At 41.7% G+C, this 19,606-nt stretch overlaps 1 protein-coding gene across 8 annotated transcripts in view; it reads right to left on the bottom strand.

The window, feature by feature from the left end:
• DCBLD2 (discoidin, CUB and LCCL domain containing 2) overlaps positions 1-19,606 on the bottom strand; it is a 428,333-nt gene that overhangs the window by 50,514 nt on the left and 358,213 nt on the right. For 3 of the 8 annotated variants that reach the window (XM_071433400.1, XM_071433401.1, XM_071433399.1), the window contains one exon: positions 17,646-18,630. The exons of 4 other annotated variants lie outside the window; for them this stretch is intronic. In XM_071433400.1, the coding sequence (XP_071289501.1) occupies positions 18,188-18,630 (443 nt within the window). In that variant the 3' untranslated portion in view covers positions 17,646-18,187. Of the gene's footprint in view, positions 1-17,645; positions 18,631-19,606 lie in introns of those variants that run through there. One more of the 8 variants, XR_011680147.1, reaches the window with a different exon arrangement.

Raw genomic sequence — 19,606 nt, 5'->3', positions numbered from 1 at the left:
TAACTCTACCGTGGACATTCTTGCTCTGGAATATTCCTTAAGAAACAACATCCTCGCTAGAAATAAATAAAAAAAAAATTAGCCGAAATATTGGGCTGAATGATTTCAAAGGCTATGTACTAAAGGCCGAACACTTGTAATAATAGTAATGAGTGGACTGAAAGTTATATCAATACAGCAGAACACAGTTCAAATATATCTTGTGTCCTAATGTTCTCACAGAAGACTGTAAAACACCTCCATTTTTGTGGGTTTGTTTTCTCCCTTTAGATGTACCTTCTACTTCTTTCCACAGTATAAGAATGTTTATGACAAGATTGAATAACCTCATGCAACCTTCTATAAGTAAAGAAAGAGGACCCAGAAAAGAAAGGCAAAATTGTTAATTGCAGGTGGAATAAGAGAGGCCAACAAAACAAAAAAGAAAAAAAAAAAGAAAAACAGTAATTAGAACCCCCACTGTTTTCTGTGAAAAATAAAGGAACAGACAAGAAAGAACAACTGCAAAATTCTCACTAGAAAAATGCAGTTTATCCGGCTCATGTATTTTGTGGTACAATTCTTGCTGTTTTCTCATGCCAAACATCTTAACCATTAAAGGTGTCCCTTTTCTCTTTCTGGAATACAGCTAGAAAGATGGCTGTGTCATTTCTGACAAGCTGTTATTCTCAGAGGTGCCCGGCTGAAAGTCCTAGATCAAATTATTTGCTCTGTCTTTTTAATATGGCATGACTTAACCACTTAGAGTTTCAGCACCTGAAGTTGCCCAGCCCTACAATTCTTTGCCCCTTGAACAGTTATGCTCCTTGGCAATTGGCATTTGTAAGTACATGAAACTATGCAGAATTTGCACTACGAGATGAGTCTAAATGAGTCACACTTAGATTAGCTAGGGCATGCAAGGCAGAGAGGGGGGAATGAGAGCACAAGAAGAGATTACACAAGAAGAGTACAATCTACTTTTTTCCTGCAACAGGGCTAACATCGTAGAAATCAAAATTAACACAAGTCCTCCTAGGAGTAATTCTTGCAAAAGACAAAGACTTCCTTTTGTGTTCACAGGCCTGGAATATTTAGCTTTGGAATATCAACTCAGTTACAAATGGAACTGCAGGAGGGAGCCACCATTCTGACGATTAAACTTTATATGTGTATAACCTTTCATGGGGATCCATCTTTGTCACGCACATCACATTTTATAAGAGAAGAGGCATTGTTAAATGGCTTCAGTGAAAAAAAATCTTAAATGTACTCCAAATGGAATGAGGATCCAAAGGAGCAAGTATTTGGAAAGAAATAAGTCTGAGATATTGCCTATGATGAGATCCTCTTACATAACGTACCAAATTCTCCATCCAAATATTGGCAGATTAGTCAGAAGAGAAAAGCAATCTTTTTAAATGATTCTTTGGGAAGACAGGGCTTGCAGGGAATATAGTACTTGCTGGTATATTGCTCATTCCAGGAAAGAGCATTAAATACTGAAATACGACCAACAGAAGATGAAGTCTTTGTGAATAGGAAAGTCCAGTGCATGGCAATCTCAGAAAGGAACCCATCAAAGCCCTTGAAATCCCAACACACAAGTTGTGAGTTGGCAGTGTATGCCAGTTTTTAGCAGACAACAACAAAATGCAGATGACAAAATGAGGCCATTAGGTCACGTACAGAATGAAGCAGTATGAAAGAGGAAAGCAGCTGAGAGCATCCACCCTGCTAAGTAGTCTCAGTATTCTTATTGACATTAGCAGAAATTTGAAATGAGTCTATGAAAATTACAGGCAAAAGAAGCAAAAGAAAAGGGAGTGATGACTACTCTGGCATAGTGTTTCCTAACAGGGATCTTCAAAATGTAAAGATTGTATCATCCTTTAAACTGAAGGAGGTATTAAAACGAGACATAAGGAAATGACATCAAAATGACTCTGGGCAGTGTACTTAGAGATAGAAATGCCACTGATGGAAAACCAACTAAACTGGTACCAATTCAGCAGCATTGTACTAAACCTCAGAAATATCCACTGCCTCACTGTCTGCCATTCTGTTAGTATGCACACAGCAGCTCTGCAACGTTCCTACTGATCATCTCCTTGTCAAACTGGGAGTGAGGGACCATAATGATGAAGAGTCCCCAGGCAGGTGCAAAGGAGAGCCGCTTTATTGCAAAAACCAGGCTTTTGAAGCAGTCAGGCCTTTATCAATTACATAGCTTCAAACCATAACAAACATAATTCAACCAACCACCACACACCACAATGTGAACATGCGATGATTATAGAACTTGTTGATCTACTTCTAATTCTGCTGCCTCACTTTCCCATAGTGCTTTTCTACTTAGCCAAAGTAATGGGCCTCAGCCGTGGTTTTACAAGGCCTTCCTTTTGTAATGTTCTATATGCAACAGCAAACCACTAGTTTCTTCAGTGCCAAGAGTTTAGGTAGATGATTTGCATCTGCCCTTCAAGTGAAACATACTGTGGAGAGAAAATCCTGTCAGTAATGTTCAGTCATTCCATTTTCTAGACATACCAAATAAAAAGAAAAGCAAGCTATAGGATTGTGTACTTGCTATTACAAAATGCCTGCGGCCATCTGACAATGAGCTAGCAGAAAATCAGCAAAAATGAGACTTGAGGCAAACAACACTTGGAAAGAAATAATGATGTGATAAATAAAAACAACGCATTTCCAGGCTATTGAGATACTTTAAATGCCAGCAAAGGATTGAGAGCAGAGGCTGAACTAATGGGGAAAGATTAAAAGAATCCCAAGAAAAACATGACAAAAAAATTCTGAAAGATATGAGCAACTGACCTGTTTAAGCCTTCAGGAAATCAGTGACTGCTGATTTAGATAGGCCATTCAAATTAATTTACAGGTGCACCTTCCACTGCTTTTTCACCTGTCAGTATTACAGGGTGAACTGTGACCATGGAGTCATGATTATTTGGATTCTGTTCTTCTTTAGGAGAGAAGTACAGCAGTTGAAGTACCTATTACTGATGTGATACCCAGGAACACAGATTTGACACACGTCATTCAAGTCCAGTCACAAATAATAATATTAAGAGGATAGGATTGGCCTCTTTTCAGGATGCTCTTCTTGTTTTACAGCCTGCTCTGATTCTAGTAAAACTTTTTCATTAGCTTCTCTCCAAAAAGGAGAAAGTCTAATTAAATTTCCCTCCCTACTGGTGCAGGTTTATCATTCAGTTTGTTGAGCCTAAAAATGGAATTGGAACTAGCAGAAATTACTGTGTTTTAAGCATCCAATCTATTAAGACAATCTCCATTTGATAAAAGCCTACATGCTATTGGCTAAAGAATACTCTGCTTCCCCCAAGACCAGATGCATGCAATTTAATCCAACTTTCTGTAACAAACACCAGTAATACAAAATCCAGTAATAAAAAAGAGTCACAAATAGCAAGAATAATTATTTGACCATTTAGGGAAGCAAACTTCTCACCTTCTTTTGGAGTGAGCATAATCTGTTAGGTGAAGTAACAAACTTGAGGACAGAAATCTCCCGGCTACTGAGAAGTTGCTGACAAGGGAACCACCTAAGCTCTGTGACTTTCCCCTTTCCATTCATCAGTCAAGCCTAGTAGCCTAAAATTGATGGGGTCAATCAAAGACAAATACTAATCTAGTCAGAGGTCTATGAAAAGTCCAAAAATAATCCAAGTTCTTAGACAATGGAAATGGAAGCAGAGCTACCAATCTGCTTACTTGAAACATATCCCTAAAACTTATTCCCTTATATTCATACCTAATGTATAGCCACTAGTACTATTAGGGAAAGACGAAACTTACTGATGTCAGCAAGGGAAGGATTTTAAAGAACTATTCCCATTAATCATCGTATAGACAGTAACTCTATCATTAAATGGAAGCCCTTTTAGTAAGTATCACTTGTGGGAAATTCAGGACTCCTGGACAATGGGCCAAGAAGATTAAGCAGAAGCTGTTTATTGTTTACACGATGCACTTATACGCTCTAACTCTCTGCACATGCTAGTCATGCATTTCTTATTGGTGCCTTTGTCTTGTCCACACATTCTGCATGCACCTCTCAGAATATGTGTTTGGTTACAGTCCAGGTGCTTTGCTGCGCCCTGTTACCAAGTTCTTGTGGTCTTGGAATTTAGTTTCTCAGTTTCTTCTTTCTTATTTTAGCACAGCTTATGTCTTAGTAACCTTGATGAATTCCAGAGGGGCCTGAGAAAATTCTGATAAGAACAGCTCCAAGCTGGATGGCTGGTGCACACTGTAGTCTAAGTGGTTCAGATACATTGCTACAATTCTCCCTTCTTCTTCTTGCACCAGCCAGACCCTTTCCACCGTATTTTGTTCCAAGAGGCTCACCAATTTCATCATGCATGGAATAACACAAAGCAATACAATAATGACTACTAGTAATAACAAAGCTCCCTTTACAATATCTTTGAACCATCCAGTTATTCCCCATCCCTCAAACCATTCACCCAAACCCCACTCATTCCCAGTCAATTTCTTCATGTTATCTTGTAGTTGTTTGAGTTTTCTGTGAATGGATGCAGAATGGTCAGAGAGGTTCATACAACACATTCCTTCAAACTCCTCACACGCATGCTTACGTGCTAACAACAAATCTATACCAGCTCTATTTTGCAGTGTGCCATGTCTAATACTATCTACGTCAGTGAGCATCTGATTTAAAATAGCTGAAGTCACGTTTAGTTGTTTGACTGTCCAGCATCCCAACTTATTAAACGTAGCCAAAGCTTGAGCAGCAGCAATACCTGGAGTAAGGAATGATGCTATTATTCGTGCTGGAGTGCCCCAAAACTCTACACGATTGTCACAATCAGATTTTCAGCACTTCTAGGATAAGTCCAATTGTGGCAATATTTGGTCATATTCTGATACCATGGAGAATTGGGATTAAAGATGACTTTATTATTTTTGGGTCATGGGACTAGGACACTGCTCATATAAGTTGATTTTGAGTTTAAAAAGTAGTTTAAAAACTAGCAATAATTTCCAGGTACTGATCCTAACAAATCTAGTTCTTGGACTCTAGTCTGCTTTCATTCTGTGACTGTGTTGTTATACCTGCTCGGAAGCCCTCGCCGTTTGCCTTAATCTCCTTAATCTCCACACTTTAGCATATGTCCAGTTTTGTACCACCACTGGCTATGTTACACCACTGATCCTTTGTGCTTGGTTTATTTGCTTCCACATATGGTTTTCCTCCAACTCCTACCCATTTTGCAAAACCAGTAAAGTTACTTATTGGGATACCAATTCAACATATGCAGAAATGATCTCCTGGCATGGCTAAGGATAGACAAAAGAAACCCAACCCAGTAGCATTGGCACAAGTAAGCCACATAGTCTGTCAATGCCATCCCGGCGGGTTAATGTCTGCACTACAGATGTTGCCACATATCACAAGTAACACAGAGAAAGATCCAAATACCTGCACATCTACTCTAAGACTATTCTTCATCCTTAACATTAGCAAAGAACCCTTCCCCTATGAGATTAGGGATAAAATCCAAACTGACTGTGCCTCTTGCTCTTTGTGCTCTTTTCCTATTCTGTCTCCTTTGGTTCTTCTCCTCCCACCTTCGCTTTATTTGTTCTCACTGCTCAGGTCTAACTCCCCACGTCCCAGGAATAAATATTCCTTTTCTTCATTCAATGGCATTGATCTTATTCTCTCTGTCCTTTTTCTTGATCTTCCAAAGTTTGCTATGATACCACTGAATAGCCTGTCTCAATTGCTCCCAAGACTCAAACAAATTCAGCGTTTCTTGACAGGTTTCAGGGGAATTAACTGTTATTCCTGTCATTTGGGTCAACACCATCCAGGTAATAAATTTTTGGGAGTGCCGATGTCTGCACTCTATATACCTGGGGAAGGTCCCTCCTTTAAACTCACACCACCTATCTGATCTACACTCCACTTATTCTAATCTCACCCAAGGATAACAAAAGCATTCACAATTCTGAGGGCAATTGATGTTTTCAGGTAGCACTGGTTGTTGGTTCATTGTTGATATTAGGGACCAGAATGTCCTTTTCAAGCCAGGGATAAACCCATTTTGCTGGTATCCATTACGGTTTTTTGTCTGTAATGATACAAACATAACCCCTGCCCCACATCAGTAAATCTGCAGATCCTTCTGATAACCCTGTTCATAGGTGTGGTAGTTTGACAGGAAATATGTTTTCTGGGATGCTGTAGTCAGGCTAATGGGTGCTCAGATTTAATATTAGTACTTAATGTGGCTATTGGGACATTGGATCTGCTTCTGAGAACACGGGGTTAAAAGCAGGGCTCTCTTCCTGGGAGGTTCTCTTTGGATGTTCGGCGGGAAATGTGAGATGCAAAGCTGTGTTTCATGTCAGGTACAAACAGGCAAAGTGTGTACTTGCGAATGCAAAATGTGTGGACATTGACAATGGGATAGTTGCGAATTCTAATAACAACTGATGGAAATAAAGCATGGAAAAAGGCCTTTGAACCTATCTTTTGTTTGCAATTAACCCTGGTTGATTTAGGAGCATTGGAATTAAGGTGTTAAGGATGTTGCTTTTTGCTTGCATTTAATCCATAAAAAAGCTCTGCAATAATAACCTTTTGAAGTATAATTTTAGAATATTACTTGTATCCTTGAAACTATAGCTTTGGAATATATATATAGGAAATATGCTTATCTCACTCCTTATTGAAGCAGAGAAAAACAGTTTGAGAAAGGAAGATGAACATCACCTCAAGGATTTATGGTTTCGACCAAAGGGAAGCTAGACATCACTGTTATGAGATTTATAGTCTCTGCAATTAAAAGGTGGACACATCTGGGGAGCTGGACTCCACCAGATGGGATTCATCTTTCTTCTTTCGGAAACTGGACCATCACCATCTGGGGATACTCCTTTGGAAATACATCCTGAGAAATTAAAATCACAGTAGTGTATAGAATTATGATGTAATAATTTGGAATAAAACTTGCTGATGAGTAAAAATTGGAAATAGAAACTGTTGAAAAAAACTGATGAGTACCCCTATAAACACCTGTAACCATCAATTATCGGCATGCAGTTGGAGGGAAAACTTCCCCCACTGTACCCAGCGCTGTATTGCTCATACTTTACCATATTAAATAATAAATTGATTGCTGCTTGAATATTGGCCTAGTCAAGCTTCTTATTCATAACAGAAAGAGTTTGGATCTTTCCCCCCCTCCCAGCTGCCGGCTGGGCGGGGGCTGGGAAGCCACATGGCCATGAGGTAGGCCTGGCTCAAGGGTGGAGGAGAGAGACAAGCACCGGGAGTTTGTATAGCCATGTACAGGCGCCGGTGCCAAGGACTGTTATCTTGAAATTTGATATCCTGTGCTGGCCGCACAGCCCGCCGGTGGAGAAGGGGGCCGATGCTGTGGGATGCCGCGATGCTTGTAAGAGCTTTTAACCCTTTTGTAGACAATGAAAACTCTGCAGAGCATTAACCTCTCCTGGAGGAGGATGAAGCAGAAGATGAAGAGGGAACTGAGTAAGAGTTGGAGGTCTGAGCAAAGGAGAGATCTGAAAAGAATAGAGAAGAACTCAAGTAGAAGAGATGATGGAGTAGCTTATGCTGGACTCTTTTTGTGTAGCCATGGACAGAGCCATGTTTCCTTGTGATACAGAGACTGCATTCTAAAGGGAGGCAATGCCTCAAGACCAAGAAGGTTTGGTGTGGGTACCCCTCGGCCCCAGGGGGTGCAAAAAATATGGGGGGGAAAGATGTCCCAAAGTTGAGACTGTGCCTTTTTAGAGTAAGATGAAGCATCCTTAAAAGTTGACCCTAGAAGCAGCTCTAGTCTGTGTTCAGTAGAAAGCGCTGGACATGAAAGGAAGAAGTCACCATTAGCACAAGAAAGACTCCTTCTCCTCTTAATGAACTGAGAGGCAGTGCTGGACCGAGAGCCTGAAAGGCAGTGCTGGACCGAGAGTCGATGATTTGGGGGATGTATTGTATTGGGAATTTGGTGGGGAGGAGGAAGAGATGTATTTGTGAAGTTTTCATTTTCCTTGTGTGTTTCTTTTTTTTTCCCTTTCCCTTGTAGTTTAGTTGATAAATTCTTCTTTATTTCTAAGTGAGAGCCTGCTTTGCTTATTCCAAGTCACATCTCACAGCAGAAACCAGGAAGAGGGTATTCTCATGAAGACACTGGCACTGTGCCAGTGTCAAACCATGACAATAGGATATTTAGAACAAACTTTTGGTTGGTGCTCTACCAATTCAGAATCTTGCTGCAAACCTGAATTATGTGTTATTACTGGTGGTTCACTACAATTACCTACTAACCATAGATGATTCATAACATAGACTGCTTTCAGCACTCTATCCTGTGGGCTCAGCCCATTCTCCCCACATGGGGAGAAATGTTTGAATGAAACAAAAGTTTGTTCTGTTTTTTGTTTATCCACCAGTCCTTTCAGTACCTGATGCATCCTTTCAATGATAGCTTGTCCTGTGGAGTTCCCTGGAATACCTGTGCTATGCTCTTCCCCACAACCAGCTAAGAAATCCTGGGTCTCTCGGGCTATATTTCCTGACCCATTAGCTGTTTTAATTTTCTGAGGCAAACTCATGATGGCAAGCAGACTTGCAAGTGTCGAATGACAAAATGAGACCCTTCGCTTGTCAGAGGAGTGGCCCAGACCATGTCAGAAAAGGTGTCTATGGTTACACTAATGCGTTTAAAATGACCAAAAGAGGCACAGATAGTTACATCCATTTGCAAGGGCCCTAGGCCATGAGGGTTGACTCCAGGACCCAATCTACCAATCATACCCTGGCATTGTGGACAGGCATCCTGCAGTGATATTCTCAATTGTTTGGGTAAAACTTTTGCATTTCTGTGAAAAAAACTTGTAAGCCCTTCTGGTTTGGCCAAACGTATCAATATTAGGAGAACCAGAGGCCCAAAGTGGTGCCACAAATTGATCAGCCTTCATATTTCCTAAGGCTAGGCCTTCTGTCAGTGCAGAGTGACTCTGTATCTGGGTAATAAAATAATCCTGTTTGCGAGAATTAAGTAACTGCCATAGTTGCAAAAAGATTTGCCACTACCACTGGTTTTGAATTTCCTTGAGCAATGCTTGCTCCATGCACTAAACAATACCTACTACGTAGAGAGAATCAGAAACAATGTTAATGGGATCATTTGGCCATTTTTCAAACACTAATAACAGCACATGACTCAAGATGCTGTAAAGAACCTCCTGGTCCCTCAAGGATTTCACTGAGCCATTTGCGTCTGTCCTGATAAGTAAGACCTGCTTTAAAAGTTTTTCAGGCATCACTAAAAACTGTGAGGCCTTCTACAGGTTGTTTTGATAGCCAAGGAAGTTCTTTCACCTGTTGATACAAAGAAAAAAGCTTATTAGGGGCAAAAAGAGTGCTAATAATACCTGGAAAGTTTAACAATGCCTATTGTAAAGTGTCTGAATTCTGCAATGACCATTGTAAAAAGTCTTTTGTTAGTGGAAGAATATACTGGGGTTCCATTCCTGCAATTTCCAGTGTCTGCTTTGTTCCTTGATCATGATTTTGGCTATAGCTTCCATTTGTGTGGTCAAGGATTCATTCAAATTACATGGTAAAAAGAGCCATTCTAGGAATTTTAGTGGGTGATTAACCTATCTATCCCACTGCATTAGGATAGCCATCATGTGCTTTTCTCTATTCAGCACGGCCACGGAAAATGGTAAATTAGGGGACCAACAATCTGCAAAGGAATTACCCAATTTAGTGGCAATTTGAGTCAGTCTTCTGTTGTTTTTCAGTTCATGCAGAAAATTGGTCTCATTTCCCCCTTTCAATAATGGCATTAGGGGCTCACAGTCTTAATTAGTAATGCCACAGGTGCTATAAACCCACTGTATGTCCCCAATTAACTTTTTGGGGGTCATCCATCAAGGTCAGAATTTCTGTACAAATAGTTAATTATTGAGGCTGAATTTGGGCTTCAGTGATAAGCATACCCAAATATTTCCATAAGGCTTGTTGTTGGACTTTTTCCAGGGCAATCTGAAGGCCTGCCTTCTGCAATTGTGGTAAGGCAGGTAGCAGGGTTGCTGTATCCAGGTGTTCTCCTGCTATTATTCATGTCATGATAGGTAAGACACTCTAAGTACTGGTTTCTCAGCAGGGCTAGTGCCCAGGCAAAAAACACACAGTTGTCACATCATGGGAGAATTTTGCATCCCTTGTGGCAATACAATCCACTGATAACTTTTTGCTGCCTCTGCTTTGTTAATGGATGACACTGACAAGGCAAACTTCTCACCGTCATCCTCGTACAGGGGCATTGTGAAAAAGCAATCTTTTAAATCAATAATCAACAGTTGCCAATTGACAGGTAACTTTGATGGTGAGGGAAGGCCAGGTTGCAAGGGTCCCATATCCTGCATTACAGCATTAATTGCTCAAAGGTCATTTCCCTGATTTTTTAGGAATTGTAAAAATGGGTGTGTTCCAGGGGCTCGGAGAAGGTATGATATGCTCCCTTTCCAACTGCTCATCAACCAGTTCATTAACATGGGAAAGCTTTTCTTTACAGCAGCCATTGATCAACCTAGACTGGTGTTTCTGTTAACCATTTTCATTTTAGGGTTGGCAGCCCCTCAATGACCACTGCTAAAAACCCTCATTGGTGAGACAGAAACCCATCTGGCCCAATGCGTCTTTCCCAGCAGCCAGATTGTTGTAGTCATCACATAAGATCTCATCTGAGCCCAAACATGTGCATCCTCATCAACCCATACTGTTAAGAGTGTTTTACTGATTTGAGTCATTTGCACAACTCCCACCCCCATAACAGGTGTTCCCAAGGTGTTCAGAGGCCGTTTTGCAGGCTATACAAACAAGGGAACAATGGTGACATCTGAACCTGTGTCCAGTAATGCAGCTTTTGTCATGAGAGCTCCTCCATCAGGGTGCTGAAAAGTAATGGGTTTAGTTGGTTTTGCTCCTGATAATGGTAAACATTACCTGAGGGGTTTCTGTTGACCCAACATCTCCATGCCCTCTATGCATGACCCCGTTTCAGAACCTTGGCCTCAAATGGAACTAACTAGTGTCTTTTGGAATATGGACAGGTGGCTTCCAAGTCTGCACCATTATCTCAAAACTGCCTAAATAATCTGCATCAATCAGTCTAGGTGAAAAAAAAAAGGCTTGTTCTCATGTGAATGATCTTCCTATCAGCAGTAGAGCACTAAGTCCATAGCCCAATGGTCCATTTGCTGTTGATGGTATGACATCTACATAGGTGTTTGTCAAAGTGATGTCTACTGCTGTCTCCACGTCCACTCCTGCAGATCCTGGTGTTGCTGAGTGGAGGATGTCCAGGCAGCCACCTGGTTGTGGGGGAGCATTTGTGTCATTGCACATTCCCCCTTCGTGCTCGGTTTTGCATTTCCCAAGGGGGGGTCCATCTCTCCATAAATCTTGATTTAAATTTGCCAGTCCGATGCCCAAACTTGTCACATCTGTTGCAGTTTTTTTTCACTTATGGCTAGTGAAGTAATAGAAGAAATTCTTAGTTCTAGAAGCTGGTACTAATCAGCACAGATTGTTGCTCAGCCAAAACTGTGTTAAATTCCTGAAGCCAGAGCAAGAGAACAGAGACTTCATAGAATTAGGAAGAGTTTATTTTTCTTTCTTTTATATAGCAAAAGGGAGAGCCATTTGCCTCTGTCCTGCCAAGTAAGACCTGCTTTAAAAGTTTTTCAGCTGGCATCAGTAAAAACTGTGAGGCCTTCTACAGGTTGTTTTGATAGCCCAGGAAGTTCTTCCACCAGTTGATGCAAAGAAAAAGGCTTATGAGGGGCAAAAAGAGTATATTAGAGTGGGGCATAGAATAGGCGATTCAGGCAGTCTCTACTGTCTGATTACCTCAGCCAATGGGGCAAAGAAGAGGGTAATGCAGTGGGAAACTTAGGATAAAAAGGGAGCTGCATCCCCCAACCACTTGAAAGACCCCATGGGAAATGGTCCATGGCCTTTCCTTTTATTCCAATAAAGTTACGGGACTCTTTTGTCTCTTTTTGGGACAAAAACCTCTGGCATCAAGGATTAATTCTTCTAAGAAAATAAGCACTCATCTGGGGTCCTTCTGCCAACCCGTGACAGTGAGTGGGAGCTCAAGGTGCCCCTCAGCCAGCTTTGGTGATCAGTTCCCTTTGGTGGCAGCTGGCACTGGGCAATTGGTTGAGTACCCAATGTGTCCACTCAAGACAGACAAGTAGTGGACTAGAGGGTCCACAAAGAGTCCACAGGGAAGGACCACTGAAAGTGTCACAAATCAATGGGATTTTTGGGAGGAGTAAACCTGAGAAGGAACCCATAAAGCATAGGTAAAGGCAGCAGCGGGTCCTGGCAAAAAGGATGATGATCACGGGTAGCAGAAGGGAAGCGAGTTACAGGAGACACTATTATCAAGGGAAGGGAATTAGAAGAAGGGAGGATGTTGCTGTGAATTAACATTCGTACTGATTCTAAGCATGCATGTGGAGTAGTATGCACATTTTGAAATATGTGAGAGGAAAGAGGTTTAACTTGCAGGGGAAAAAACATTAGCGCATGACAGCTTAATTACCCCTCTCTTGGAGGTAGTGAATTTACCAAAAAGGGAACCAATGATGTACATTAGGGGACATCAGGCAAAGGACTTGGAGGAGGCAATAGGCAATTGACTGGCAGATGAAGAAACTCAGAAAGGAATACTTTTGCCAGAACTCTTCAAGACCCTCCCTTTGCTCCCAGTGACTCAATCACTGCCAGAGAAACTGTCTTTTCCACCAGAGGAGCTGGAGATAACTAAAAAGAGTGGGGCAGAGAAAAAAAGGGAATAATTGGATTACAAGGGATGGCAAACAATGGAGACCAGAAGCTCTGGCCATACAAATATTATAACAACTCCATGAAGGGAATCACTGGAGCTCTCGAGGATTGGCAGAAGCCTTCCTCAAGATGTATTTTGCTGTGGGTCTTTTTAGTCTGGCAAAAGCAGCTGTTGAAGTTTGCTTGATTTGTGCTGAAGCCAATAACAGGGTTACAAAGAAAGTTGACAGGGGAGGGAGGCCTTGGGCTGTTATGGCCCTTCTAAAAATGCCAAGTGGATTTTACTAAGATGTCCCAAGTGGGAAGGCTTAAATATCTTCTGGTAATAGTATATCAGCTAACAAGGTGGCCAGAAGCATTCCCAACTGCTTCAGCAGCTACAGCATCACCTATGAAGGTATTTTTGGAACAAATTATTTCAAGATACAGGATTGTAAACAGACTCAGGGGAGCTAATTTTACAGGAAAATTCCTTCAAGGGGTTATGACTACTTTAGGTAAACAATGGATCTTCCATACCCCCTGGCACAGAGCTTGTGTCAGGTCGAAAACAAATGAAGAGCGAAATAAAGAAACACGTTTTGAAGCTGGTAATAGGCACCAAGATGCCATGGGTAGGGCTTTTTCCATTGGCTTTGGCAAGAATGAAGACCAGACCCAGAAGAGAGAATCAGTTCTCTTCCTTTGAATTATTGTTTGGAATTCCTCACCTGGGTAATTCTCAACCTATTGGGATGTAGAGGTAAGTGATATATATTTAAAAGAATATGTGGCCAGCATACTGTCTCTCATGAAATCCCTTCAACCAGAAGCTCAGCTGGCATAGCCCCTGCCTTTGGACTTTGGCTGTTCGTAATATCCAACCAGAGGATTTAGTCCTGCTTAAGGAGTGGAAAGATGCACCACTGGTGGCAAAGTGGCGTGGAACTTTCCAAGTGTTACTGCCCACAGAAACAGCCATCAAGACAGCTGAATCCATCACACTCTAAGGTCAAGGTCTCTAAGGCCCCAGAGACTAGGACATCTTAACTGGAAAAGAAGGACAGCAGGCTCTAACTGACAGACCACTCCACAGGAGTGGTCTCGAGCAGCAGCTTGAGACATTGACATCAGGGCAAGCCACGTATACCTATCCACAGACTGTCTGCTGAAATAGTCTGGATGGGCATCCCTCTTTTAGAATCTCCACTCACTGGGGGGCTACTACTTGCTGTCATTGTTTTCTTCATCTTAGGTGGTTTCTGTGCATTCAGGTGGTGCAGGTGACAAGGTGGTGCAGAAGACAAGATAAGACATTGTGAACTCTACATTTACTCATCAAAGAGTAATTATGACTGATTCTCTGTATGAGGCACTGCAGTGCTGGAATTCATATGAAGAAGAGGAAAAAGCACAAGCAGCACCAGCTTTACTCAGTAACTGGCAATAGCCATGGTCTGGTTGAAGACTGAACCAGCAGCCTCTCCAGCAGTGCAGAGGGGTTGGGCTGACTGGGGACAGGGACCAGCCCACCTGCTGCCAGGAAACTGTTGGAGACTGGGCATGATCCCATGTAACTCACAAATAACCCTGGCATTTCCAGACTGCAGATGAATTAGATAAAAGGTAGGTGTTAACAGCAAACAGACTGAGTAATACATATGTACAATTTATTTAAAATACTTTTTAACATATAAAACCCCCTCACTATTTATACAGTCTAAGTCCTAGCAACATATACAAATACTGAGCAACTACAATACATGCTGAGGTAAGAACATACATTCTGGGAGAATACTCAAGCCAAACAAGATTAAAATACATTTTATATACATGTCTTCACATGTAAGAGAGACCCATGAAATGCACCTTCCCTTTATTGTACACAAGGAAATTCTAGTCTTAGTGTGCCACGCAATTTAAACCCAACTGTTACATGTTCAAATGTATCTTAGCCCTAGCAGACAATATGTCCTAAGTCTGAAGCAGAAGCAAAGCCTGGGATCAAATTTCTTCCAAAAAGGGGCTTACATTTTAAAAACATCCATTTCTTTAACAGCTTATGCTCCTCAGAGAATGAAATTGCATTATGTTTGCTTAAAAAATAACCCACTGCAGAGAAACTGCATAATTCTTGCACCACCTTAGCCTTCAGCTATCCACAGTTCTACCATTCCTAGTCTGCAGTAAAAATCAAATCCAGGTGTGTTATTTATACTGACTTGGACACATCCATTTATTTTTATGATAGATTAATTTTTCTAAGCCTAAACTGGTACAGGTTGAGAATGGAAAGGATTCTTAACTGTAACTGAACTGATTCTTGGCTGTAACCGTATTGTCACATCTTAGTGGAAACTAAGAACTTCCCACCCCTTGAAATAAAATCAGCTCAGATAATTTCAGTCATAGTTGCTGCTGATAGCTAGGAACAGTTACCTGTTTAAGCAAAACTACAAAGACTGCAGACTAGTTTTGTCAGTCAGAAAAAGTTGCAGTAACAAAAAAGCACAATCATAGGCAAGAATTTGCTGTTCACAAATGGGTCTAATTTACCATCTTTACATTCACATTTAGGCTTAAGGCACCGAGCTCTAAAACAAATAACTAAAAAACGTCATTCTCAATTAATGAGAATGAATGATCAGAAATTCTACAACTGGGCTTTTAGGTAGCACAGAGAACGTTCAGCATCTTTGTTGGTGACAGGGACAGTGGGACTGAGCACACCTTCAGCGAGTTTGCCCACAGCACCAAACTGTGAGGTGACATCAACATGCTGGAGGGAAGGGATACCATCCAGAGGGACCGGACAGCCCTGAGAGGTGGCGCCTCCTGGAGTTGAAAAAGGTATTGTCCTACACCTGGGTCAGGGCAACCCCAGGCTCACAGACAGCTTGGGCAGAGAAGTGACTGAGAGGAGCCCTGCAGAGGAGGACGGGGGGTGATGGTTGATGAAAAACTCACAGTTTTTCATCATGTTTCTCATGTTTGAGAGCAACATGAGCCAGCAATGTGCTCTCAAAGCCCAGAAAGCCAATGGGATCTTGGGCTGCATCAAGAGGAGCATGGCCAGAAGGGTGAGGGATTCTCCTCTGCTCAAGTGAGACCCTACCTGGAGTGCTGCATCCAGCTCTGGTGCCCCCAATATAAGAAGGACATGGAACTGCTAGAGCAAGTCCAGAGTAGGCCATGAGGTTGGTAAGAGGACGGGAGCACCTCCCCTGTGGAGACAGGCTGGGAAGGTTGGAGCTGCTCAGACTGGAGAAGAGGAGATTGTGTGGGAACCTCATTACAACCTTCCAGTACCTGAAGGGACCCATAGGGAAGCTGGAGAGAGACTCCTTGTCACAAACTGCAGTGGCAGGACGGGGGAAGTGAGTGGAGACTTGAAAGAGGGGAAGTTTAGGTTAGATAAAAGGAAGAAATTCTTTACTGTGAGGATGGTGAGACACTGGAGCAGATTGCTCAGAGAAATTATGCATAGCCCCATCCCTGGAAGTGTTCAAGGCCAGGTTCAATGGAGCTCTGATCTAGTGGAAGGTGTCCTTGCCCATGGCAGGGGATTGGAAGTAGATGATCTTTAAGGTCTCCAACCCCAGCCATTCTATGATTCTACATAATATCATATTTTAGATGCTGAACAGGCCACAAGTGATTTTTGACTCCAGAGTTTATATACAGCCCCTCTACAAACAGATTTTCAGGGGTAAGTGAGGATACTTTACTGGTAATAAGGCATGGTGGCAGCCCCTTGAACAGCATTGCAGCTTCCATTCAGACGTTGTCCACAGCATTTAAGGACCTTGGCAGTAAACAAGGCTTTGAATTTCATCACAAACAAACAGTAACAACTGAAGTCCATAAAACTGGGCTACTGTGTAGGGAGGGGGCCCACATGTATGAGTTGATTCAGCATCCTTCCAATAGTGCTGTTAGAATAAAAATACAGAAATTTTATAGTGGAGTTTTCTCCTACTTAGGTGAGAAAGCTGTGGGTTTTTTTCCTAACAAGATTAAAAATGGCAAATATGTCATTCAGACTGTTTTCATTTTGTGATAACCTAGCTAAAATGAGTGTACATTACCCCAGTAAATGACTGATTGCGGTATTTTCATAGTACAGAACACTGGAACATTCAAAGGATACAAATTCCAATAAATAAGTTGGAAATGGACACTCTTTGGAATAGTACCCATTCATTTGCAAAGGATTTGGAATCTTTCATGCTTCTAATAAGAACAATCATAAGAAAAGCCCTAAGGCTAAATTTGGTAGTTGTGCTAAAACATACCATATGTGCTAAATGCATGTCTAACACAAACTGTGCACCATTAGAATATTTGTGTGCTTCTTTAAGCACTCACAAAAGTATGTACAGATCTTTTTTGTATAAGCTCACACCTGAACACAGAATAATGGACACTCTGGGGGAGGGGAGGGCAGGGCCTTTCTCAATTCAAGTCACCTTCAAGACCTGAATGCTTCTTGCACTGAATATCAGGGAAGTCTGACTTGGGGGCAGATGATATTCAAGTGGCCCTCACAAGCGTAGGGAATAATGTAAAAGCAGTTCCCAGGTAGTTTGCTTTGTTAGTCTGTGCCTCCTGGATCCCTAGGAAGAAATACGACTGGCTTAAGATGAAGAAGCAGAAAAGAGATTATACAAGACAGGAGCTTCTAGTTTTGCAAGGCTAACCAAAAAGGCAGGAACCTTCTGAGGAACACACAGCTAGCTGAAAATTGCCAATTCTGTTAACAAAAGCTGAAATAATGTAATTCAGAATCAAAACTATTTAATGCCATGAAGCTAAAGGGATTTTTGCCATCAGTCCTGATAGCAGCTTGTTAAGTCCAAAGTTGTGCAGACATTTTACAATGAAAAGAGGAATTTTAGAAGGTGTAGTGCTTGCACAGAAATTAAGAGCTTTGGGTATTGAGGTGGGGTTTTTCCCCCCCAAAAAAATACCATTAGGAAGAAATAACTAGCTTTTGTACTTAAACTGTTTCTCCTAATTTATCACTCACATCTATGAATTACTGGAGATAATCATGAAGAGTTCTTCTCTCATGTCTGACAGACAATTGTACAGTAGTAATAAAAAAGTCCACGGTTTTGCAGGAGACAAGCTGTTAATTGTCCATACAGCTTAAGGAAAAGCAGAATTAGCGTTTTCCCAGATCTCACATACCACGTCTTTTGGTTCAATGTTGTATTACTTAAGACTAATACCAAAACAATGGAATTAAAAAAGTGAAACTGTGAGCTTTATGGAACTGGCTTTTAGAAACTAATTCATTTTAAACATCATTCTACCTTACTAACTTTGTCCGTCCTTACTCACAGTGGGATGGGCCATGCTCTGAGGCACCTGGTACACAAGTCGGTTGGCACTGCCGGGCCCTGGCTGCCCCTTTGGTATATCGTACAGTGCCTGTGCTGAGGATGCACTGTCTGTCCTGAATAACAGTTTATTGCACATTCCAACCAGTGGAGGAGCTTGATTCCCTGCAGCTTTGAAGGTGGAAATGGAAGAAGCGCCAAGAGGGGTGCTGGGATGGCTGGACACATCCATGATTATTGGAGTCGCATACTCAGGTCCGGTTACAGGCAGTGGCTTGGCGTAGGCGTGGTAAACTTCTTGGATGGGGGAATTGTAAGGGTCTAAGTCAGCGTAACTGGCTTCTTTTCCTTCCTCTGGTTTGAAGGTTGATCTCTGGTGAAGTGTGCCCACAATTCCCCCTACCAGAGGCTGAGCATATTCTGTGTTGCAAGCCCCAACAAAACAAAACATAAATACACTTACTGGGGTTGTTTTACTTTGGCATCACATTAAATACAGCCTGTCAATAGTCTGCCAGAGATCACTATCCTACATCAAACCAGTGGTCCATCTCTGTCTACCAGTGCAATCGCTTTGGAAAAGGATTCCTTTCCACCCAATAGGTAAAGCCATTGAGATAGCCAAAACCAAAACATCCCCACTTCTCAGGTTTATACTTCTTCCCAAGTGAGCTGCAACTTCCCATGCTACAAATCTGCCTGAAAACGAAGCGGACTGAAATGCTCTTCTATTTACAATAGGTTTAAATAAAAATGTTCTGCCTGGATCTCAATAAAAAGTGGTCCTTGGGGTGGAGTGTTTGTCATTTGAGGGGAAGCCTGCATGTAGTCTGAGATATTTTAGCTCAACAGATAATCTAAGTTACAAAAGCTGGAGGTGAAAAGCCTAAGTAGCTGGCTAAAACAGACAAGCACCAAAACAAGAAAGCTAATTCTGCCTGCAGTGAAGCTGTAATTCCTGCACATCTGCCCAATTCTGCTATCAGCAGGTAAGTGCAGAACCAAAGGCAATTCAGTCATCCTCCTCCCATGCCTAGTTCACCAGGGAAAGGGCATGTGGAGCTATCCATAAACTCTCCTTTTCCAGATCCCAAGTTTGATTTAACCCATACAGTAAAGGTAGAGAATCAAGTGCCATATTTCAAATCTGTGCATAAAAATATTGTGACAAAATTATTTCCAGTGCATGAAAATAAAACCAAAAAATTCTTTCACCCTTTATGAGGTTTAAAAACAAGTAAGGAACCTTTCAGTTACTGCATTAACTTGGGCAAGGGTATATCTATAGCACAGGAAATGAGAGAGCAGACACAAAAAAGCCTGCATTTTAAGATACATGCTTACCCACAGAATGACTCATTTCTCCTCTGTTCCCCTCCAAAACCAGGAAATAACT

The sequence above is a fragment of the Agelaius tricolor genome, unplaced genomic scaffold (genome assembly GCF_023055355.1).
Source record: "Agelaius tricolor isolate 1412-34295 unplaced genomic scaffold, bAgeTri1.0.p SCAF_9, whole genome shotgun sequence".
NCBI lineage: Eukaryota > Metazoa > Chordata > Aves > Passeriformes > Icteridae > Agelaius > Agelaius tricolor.
Note: the sequence above shows the minus strand (reverse complement) of the source record. Positions and strands in the feature narration are given on the sequence as shown.